General features: G+C 38.4%; 1 protein-coding gene across 1 annotated transcript; it reads right to left on the reverse strand.

Moving 5' to 3' along the window:
• Positions 1-1,214: 1,214 nt before the first annotated feature.
• LOC139984308 (sodium-coupled monocarboxylate transporter 1-like) lies at positions 1,215-6,206 on the reverse strand. The gene is made up of 2 exons (XM_071998173.1): positions 5,598-6,206; positions 1,215-3,244 (listed from the first exon to the last, which is right to left on the reverse strand). The coding sequence occupies exons 1-2, from the start codon at positions 6,162-6,164 to the stop codon at positions 1,949-1,951; spliced, it is 1,863 nt and encodes a 620-aa protein (XP_071854274.1). The 5' UTR covers positions 6,165-6,206; the 3' UTR covers positions 1,215-1,948.
• Positions 6,207-9,073: the final 2,867 nt, after the last annotated feature.

Raw genomic sequence — 9,073 nt, forward strand, 5'->3', positions numbered from 1 at the left:
CAAGTTTTCAGTACATGATCGTATATGTTTTGATGTACATCTTACGTTTTTAGTACATCTTCGCATGTTTTGATGTACATCTTTTTATTACATCATCCTTTATGTCTGATGTACATCTTAGTTTTTTAGTACATCATCGTATATGTTCAGTATACATGATCGTAAGTTTTTTAGTACATGAACGTATAAAATTAGATCATCATTAACATCATCATATGTTGTGGTCCTTTTTGCGTTCCATACATGACAGACAGCCTTACCGAATCTCATGTCCAGATATTCGTAGATACTGGTCACTTGAAGTCGATAGAACCACGGAGCTATAACAGAGCTCCATGATAGAACAAGGGGCAAAAGAGCGAAGGCTACAATGTAGGGTACCATGATTTTGTTTATACCTATTACCCAAAACTGCGGTCAATGACTGTATAGACCTCGGCCGGTGTGCCTATAGGTAAGTTACAGCTGACTACACGCTAACGACCACGGATATGGCGACCGGTATAGGATGCATACTACCATTCGCTATAAGAGATATTCGTCCGCAGTTCGCTGGCGGTTTTCTGTGAAGTGCATGATTAACTCCGAAGAGAGCAGAAAACAAGAGAAAAATCACAATTCTATGTAATCTAAAGGAGATAGGTAAAGCCGCCATTTTGAAGCCAGTTAGCGTACGATAGTCAGTTCTTTAAAGTTATTCTTTTCTTCGTTCGTTTTTGCTGTTTAGTTTAGTGTTAAGTTATTCTGAGGTGTTTATTGCGTAAGAGGTTTATGATTGTGGTGGGAATATTTAGGTTTCATCGATTTATTTGATTTGCTGTGCAAGTTTTCCATTTATGTTAACGTTGTATAGTTATTTACTTTAATTATCACTTGATGGTAGCTTTAACACTTCTTTACGAATTAGTTCATCGATACCACACATAACGTTTGTAATTGTCTTTCCTCCTTTTGTTTTTGTTTTCTCTTTTTTTTTTATAGAGAATGACTTCTACTCCGTGACGAGGCATAAATGTAGGGTTTATATTTCAATGAACGCCTGCATGAACCTAATCTGAAGCATATAGGCCCTATATCGATAAAATGACATATGTGTGCATGCCATTTTGATTGGTTTAGGTGGTTAGTCTTACGAACAAGCTTCTTTCGTGTGGCTCGTATATCCGAATCCTCACAAGCGCGTCTGATAATAATGAGCGGCCATATCTGCAAAATAATAATAATAATTGAAACTGCGAAATCAAACCATAACTTGTCAAACATATTTAATATCTTGCGAAATCAAATAACTGTCCAACTGAAAGTGAAACAATTAATTTGACATCACAATCAAAGATAGGAGGCAGGACACACATAAATGTGGGCGTTAGATTTTAAAGCATATATATCAAACATAAGTAGAAATACAAAAGAATAACAAAATAAAAGAAAAAAATAACGTTGCCATATCTATATCAACAGAGGATGATGTGGACGTCCCTGTAATACTTTGTCATGCGTCATGTATACACCGACTGGCAATTACACACTTTGATTTCGTGTTTTGTTATCGATTTCATTTTGGCGGCAATGGCGGTCCATAGACATCTGTCATAATAACTGGTGCTGCTATACGGTGTCGTATTGTTACTCGTTCGACTCCATTCGACACTGGCACTACATTAAGGAGTATAAAAGTTGCTCTTACTATATCATTGAGAATTACAACTTAATTACGGACCATCAGTGACGAAATAATGATCAATAATGCATATCCTCGTATTATAAAACAAATTACATTTTGGGGATTCACTGATCAATGAAACTATATACCCGTGGTATTAAGCTCTCCTAATTTTTTTTAATTCATTCTTTATATTTTATTCTGTCAAGGCATCCAATCATTTGTGCTTACAATAGTATTGTATGATTATCAGCCTATAGGCGCCATTTTATTGTTTAGTTCTTTTCAAACAGTTGCGGTGTCGCCATTTTGATTTTCGTCTTCGTTTGCATATCTTCTAGCATCCATTTTCAGATCTACCGGTGCGTAGTTATATTTGCTCTCATTGATATTGTCATTGTCGTCTGCGACATCACCTAACATGGCCCTCCATGGCTTCGGTAGACAACAGCAGAATGACTTTACCCAAGGACTGATCAGTTTTGGATCAACAGGGGGATCGTTGGAGTTTGTCAACAAACTCACGAGAATCCCTACTATGATGGTAACGAAACACGTCAAAGGTGTGTAATACGCATGCGACAATCCGTACAGACGAGCTATACCCGTGCGGTCCATGGTACCTGTCATGGGAGCCATACTGGTGACATAAGGAGTGACGTCAGACACAAATTCTTCCATCCAATCAGTAGCGAGAATACTGGTGACGTTTTCAGTATCAACGTGACATTGGTCAATGAGAAGTGGAGGATCGTCTATGATTGGCGGGTAAGCCATGGCTCCTAGTTTTAGCCAAGTTCCTATTGCCATGGCGATTACAATTCCACATATGGCTCCCTTTGAATTGGCTCGTGGAAAGTAAGTTCCAAGACTGAAAACACCTAGTAACGGTCCATTGAGAATTCCGATGACACTCAAGGTCAATGGAAGAATCTCGCCTAGTACCGAGGCTAAGAATGCCATGCATATGCAACCCAGTCCGAAGAATATTGATACGCATTTCAGGATCAAGGTGAATTTGAAGTCTTCCATATCTGGCCAGAAATATCGAATAAAGTCTTGGCCAGTCATGGTCGCGAGTGCGTTCACCCCCGATGAGACCGTACTCAGCGACGCACTGAAGGCTGCGGATATCAAGAGACCGGCCACACCGGGTGCTTTCTGAAATAGCTCCACCATTATAAAAGGCATCAACTGATCTGAACTTTGAATTTTACCGGAAGTCAAAGGATCACATCCGGCGAAATATGCATACATACTCATGCCGCATAAGACGGCTAGGAATTCTACTACACCGATACCGATAGTTCCTATACCAGCGGCAAGCTGTGACTGTTTTAAAGTTCTGCAAGTCATGTACCTCTGTACGATGATTTGATTGGTCCCGACATACGACCCTACGAGAAATCCATAGCCAATGAAAACGGACCAAAATGAGTGACGAATGGTTGGATTGAGACGGAAGTCTAAGAAGGTGTCACGCCTATCCCTCGCATTGATCTCGAACACATTCACCAGACCGCCAACCTGAATGGAGCTCGCCACGAGGGTTACCAGGAATCCAAGCAACATGACAACGCTCTGAGAAAATGGAAAAGAGATAAAACGTGTAATACGCAGTGCTGTAGCAACTGGGGTGGGGAATGGGTTTCCCCTCCCACACTCAAAATCAGAGAATTACTAACATTTAATACCACCAGCTAAAGAATAGAAAGCTTTCGCCCAATGCCCTAGCTCTGACACAAAAAAAAGTTTTCCAATGGGGGAGGGGCGTCCCCTGCCCGTTAAGTAATTACAATGTGTAAATATCTTCCCCAAGGAACAATGATATGACATGGAAATTGGGACATAAGGAGTTAATCAACTGAATGCTGCTTTAAAGGTTAAATTCATGATCACGTGTACTTATCGGTGTATGTCTTAATGTTAATATTTTGTTTTATAAATCCCAAAGATATTTTCTTTTAACTTTGTATAAACAATGGAGCACCCTTGAATAACGTTCAACAACATTTGTCTTTGACAAGTTTGTAGCACATTTTAAATATGTCATTTCAGGTCATAAATCCCCATTTGAGTTTTGTTATTGAGATATTTATCTGCTTACCCCAATATCTCAAAGTCACTTTAAAGCCTCCGTAGTTTTCCAACAGGTGATGAGCAAACACATTTTATGTTCCATAGCCACAGCGTGTGACTAACCTCTTATCATTTTTGAATGCTAGCTAAACATTGTTCAATTCAATCGCATTTCCGTTGTGTTTATTTCGATCGTCCCCTTTGCCCCTTAACCCCCACTCCCTCACATCCACCCTCCCGACCGACAAATACAACAGGGGTGACGTCGAATTTACAGATAAACTTGATCATGTCAAGAAATTAATACTTACATAAATCACCAGAAGAAAAATGAGAGAAGACTAGTGAGGAGACATTTTTGGAACTTTAATATAAGAACTCGTGGGTTTGAGATGCCTCAGGGTGGGGGAGGGGGGGGGGTTGAGGGGAGGAAACGAGGTAGTCAACACGTTTCTCTTGGATTACAACGAATGTAGCTTCATCTTGATGGGTTTATGTACTATAGCCTCTGAATGTTAGTACTGTTGTACAGGGGACGCCGACTTTTATCTAAGATGAACAATCTTTAGTCCTACAGGTATAAGCGCAGGACTGATAGATTGGTTGTTAAGGCCTAATAGTCTTTTACAATTCTCTCTGTTAAGTGTGCTCGGTATCGCACCGGTCAATTGAACTGTTGACTTGAGTTTTATATGGAGGCTGCATTTTATCTTTATCTGTGTTAGCATAGTAAATAATTAAACGATACGTGCTTAATGGGATATTCCCTGGGCAGACGATATCACAGTCACTTAGAATAGACAAATATTCCATCTTGTTAGTTGAAACTCCATCTCGAAATCTGTGTGTCCCGTAACAAGACATATTATGTGGTTGATTGAATGTATATATATAAGTCACGGTCTATAAGCCCTCCCTTAGTGCACCACAGAAAATTTTCTGTGTTGTCAATATGGCAATATAGCTTGTCATTACAAACTTCGATTTGATGTACCATTAAAATGTGTTACCTATATATGAATTGATAACGTCATTGTCTATCAAAATGCACCTTGTATCTTAAAATATGATTTTGCTCTAGTCGATAAAATGATTTTTTAATGTTCATATCAGCAATTCTGCTGATTTTTTACGATGTACTCATTCATTTTACTTTTGCCAAATGTTTTCGAGAAAATAGCAACCTAATGTAATTGTTTCACCTTGATTAATATATACAGCTACGTTAATCTTAGAAGTCAAACAATTCACAGTTTGACATTATGTTCTCACGCAAACACTAACTGTAGTACGGTAACCTTTAGAATCGTCTTTCCACAAGTTCCCAAATTCAATAACAGTGACACTAAAACCCACAGGAGCCAAATAAAAGGGATACACCATGGAGCATGGAGATTTTACTTAGCAGGAGTTATCAACATTGACTAAAGATTATATGGACATCTGTCACAAAGGTATATCCGTTGTAAGGGGGAAAAACCTTAAAGAAGCCACCTATAGTGATCATGTGACTTGATATGTGACTTGGCTGTTGTTCGACCCGCACGACACCGCCCTGTTTATTTTCGTCACTAGAGGTGGGTTTTACAAACACATATTGAAGCTCTTAGCACGATGATGACATTGGTGTCAGTCTCAATCCACATGTTAACATTTTACCTTGAAAATATGACAAGAAAAACCAAGAGCAAATCAAAGATTTCAGATGGAATGGGAAGGATTTCTCCAAAGAGGAGCAAGACTTTGCATAGCTGCTTGGATGAATTGTTCTTCACAACAATTGTATCTGTCGAAGTAGCTAAACATGATAGTTGGGTCCGTGTCTCACTTGTGTAATAGGAGAATTTATTCTCACCTGAAAGACATCTGTCCAAACGACTGCAGTAATTCCCCCGATCGTCGTATAGAATGTACAGACGAAACCAACAGCTAGTATCGAACCGGCCAGACTGATGCCCGTGACTGCATTCAATGCTAGGGCTGGGGCATAGACCACTATACCCATGTAGATCATCAAATATACAAAATTGATGGTTACACCCAAGTATCGGACAGCCTTACCGAATCTCATGTCCAGATACTCGTAGATACTGGTCACTTGTAGCCGATAGAACAAGGGGCAAAATGAGAAGACCACGAGACAGAAGGGGATAACTTTATTGAGGATCACCACCCAATATTGAGGCCCGTGGATGTATACCTCGGCAGGTGTTCCCAAGAATGTCACAGCGGATAGGACGCTCACGATGACAGATATAGCCACGGGTATCGGGTGCATGCTACGGTTCGCGAGTAGGTATTGATCTGCAGAGCGCTGGCGGTCTCCCCGTACGGCGTGGTAGACACCGACCCCGGCAGAGAACATCAGGAATATGATTAAAACAATGTAATCCAATGGTGCAAGGTACGCCATAGTTAACATTTAAAGACACGTCGTCGCAGTTGTATGTTATTGTTGGTGAACCTGTTATAGTTGTATACAAAACAGCAATGGGATTAAAAACAAAATCAACGCACTGGGATACACACCCCCATATGAAGACTACGGAAGCCCTATAGTACCGGCATTGTTTTTTCGTTTGTTTGCAATGATAATAATATGCCATGTCTGGCTGAATATAAATAGAATACTTTAGACACTTGCTGTGTCGATTGCTCTTTTAGTTTATTCGTTAGGCCTAAGAATCGAATTAAGATCTGTTGGGTTATTTTGGTTAAACATTTCTCATCTAATGCACTACTCACCTGTATATACATATATTCATCACGTCTTGCTGTTATCATCAAACTAGTTCTCGTGGCGAAATTAGATCCAATTAAATGGCCGTTTTCCTCGGGCATAAATTTCGGCCAGATTTGATCTACATGTATGATTCCATGAGGAAAGTAGTTTGAAACCTAAACACTATAACAGTCGCTAAAATAATTTCCGTTCACACAAAAGTTTACCTACAACAATGATCAAAGACGGCAAATTGATGATAACCTCAGAGAAAATGTTTTTTTTTTTTGTACAATATTTTCAGTAAAATCTATCAAATAAAATATTTGAATTGGTTATTACTAAGCTCCAGAAAATATATTTTCAGTGAATACCTTTTGTAATTTAATTATTCATCAATTTGCAGTTATATTATTCAAAGTATATATATATAGAAGCATTTTGTCATTGAGAAGAATTTTTCTACTTTGACTTGTCGAAGGTACTTTAACATTTCCGCCGTAAAATGCTGCACATTCATTGCAGCACCATGATATTTATACAGTCTAATCCAGGGTTGTCCAACCTACGGCCCGCGGGCCACAGTCCGGCCCCCCGCAGGGTTGCGTCCGGCCCGCCAGAGATGTTTTACGGTGCGATATTTTAGTGAGCAGATTTATTGATAGCAATTTGAAGCTATATAATCAGTCATTCGAACCTTCTGGGTCCAAAAAACTGTATACAGGTCAGTTTGTGTGACACTCTCTCAGCGGAGGTAGGGGGGGCGGCTGAACTTTATTCATCTGTTTTATCAGGAAGGAAAATAAATCAGTGCGCTCCGCGCGCAGTGCTCACATTTTGTTGCCTTGGGCTTCGGGTAAAAAATCGAGCGTAGGGTTCATGCGGCCCCTCCTTCATCATAATCATTCCATGTGACCCTCCTCTGCAAAAGGTTGGACAACCCTGGTCTAATCTCTTTATATGAAGACAAAATTACCACCCAAGCCGAAAAGGTGTGAGCTTATATTTGTTCTTAACGTGTAGCATATTATGCATTTATATGCCAGGGTGATATAACACACTAACACGTGTTATGTTTTGGGAGCATGCGAGAGCTAGATATGTTAAAGATACAATACAGTAAATCGTAGTGGCATTATATATATATATTTTTTTTTTATATTTTTATATATTTTTTATTTTTATATAATATATAATATAAAATATTTTATATTTTTTTATTTTTTTAATATTTTTTTATATTTTTATATATTTTTATATATTTTTTAACACAGGCCGCAATAATATGTGCCTCTAGCATAACACGTGTTATCATGTTATAACACAGATGCATATAAATGCGCAATATATTCAAGTCGAAAACGCTATTATAAGCAACTGTTCAATTCGGTTCCGGTGAAATTACATACAGGAGCTAACTCTCCTGACATGTTATATAGAAAACTTTGTTTAATAAACTTGTCAGGTTGTGCTATCGACGTACCACTCAGATCAATAGGCACACGGTCAATAACTCGCCCCTTCATTTTACTATACTCCATTAGTCTTGATTTTACTTTGACTTGTAAAATAAAAATATGGTATTTACACATTTGATTTTTATAACAGTCGGGGGTAATTTATCAATATGAACTTAAGACTGTAAAGGCGTATAATACATGTAAACACGTAACCGGTGTATTGAAAGTAATAATACGTAAATGAGAAGTGGCCTTCATTTTGCAATTCATGATAAATTCTACAGCTAATAATGATAATAAAAATAATAATCAGCAGCTATTTTAACGACGCTTAAACGACCTTATATGTGGAAGACACCCGCAAGGGCTTATGGATTACAACTTAACACGTTTATGATAATACGTTTACACGTTAACACGTTTATGATGAACATAAACTAACAAGTAAATACGCTGTCTGCCGAACTCATCCCTTTTATTGCTAACATCAGGTATATCATACAATCTCATTACTATATGATAAGGTAAATTTTCCAGGGACTCTAGTTTTTTTTTATGGTTCTTTCTCAAAGAAAAAGAACACTATATCATGTATGTATGTATGTATGTATGTATGTATGTATGTATATTAGATCCTCCTGCAAGCAGGAACTCGCGAAGAAGCCTAATTGGCTTATCAAAGCCGCAAGCTGACCGAAGTCAGTCTCTCACATTCATATTTAGCGTCCATGATTATGAATTGTTAATTGTCAACAACTCTGTAAACTGGACGACATACATTAATCTGGGAGTGACTCGAACCGGGGACCTTATGATTGAAAGGCACCGGTGTTAACCACTGAGCTAACGTAATGTAAATATGGATATGTCATAAAAAAAAATATAAAAAAACATCCCGGAGATTTAAAACTTTTGACTCGATGCGCATGCGTTAATATGTGCTTTGTCATCAAGTTCGGGTGACAATTTTGTGATTAAAACTGTACTTTCATATCATGCTTCGAACCACTTGTACTGACAGTACGAGCAGTATGAATATCATGTTTCTAAAATCGGAGAAGGTGGTATAGGAGCTGTTCGTACGGACAGTAGTGGTAAAAGGTAGTTGAACAAAAGTTGACTAATGGTTACCTTGTCAAGCCCACTCAC

Source organism: Apostichopus japonicus, chromosome 17 (genome assembly GCF_037975245.1).
Source record: "Apostichopus japonicus isolate 1M-3 chromosome 17, ASM3797524v1, whole genome shotgun sequence".
NCBI classification, from domain to species: Eukaryota; Metazoa; Echinodermata; class Holothuroidea; order Aspidochirotida; family Stichopodidae; genus Apostichopus; species Apostichopus japonicus.

Excerpts from the sequence above, each read along its gene's own strand:
- LOC139984308 (XM_071998173.1), bottom strand. The coding sequence starts at position 6,164 with ATGTTAACTATGGCGTACCTTGCACCATTGGATTACATTGTTTTAATC. Across the intron at positions 3,245-5,597 it reads TTTGGACAGATGTCTTTCAG|AGCGTTGTCATGTTGCTTGG; the intron begins GTGAGAATAAAT and ends CCATTTTCTCAG.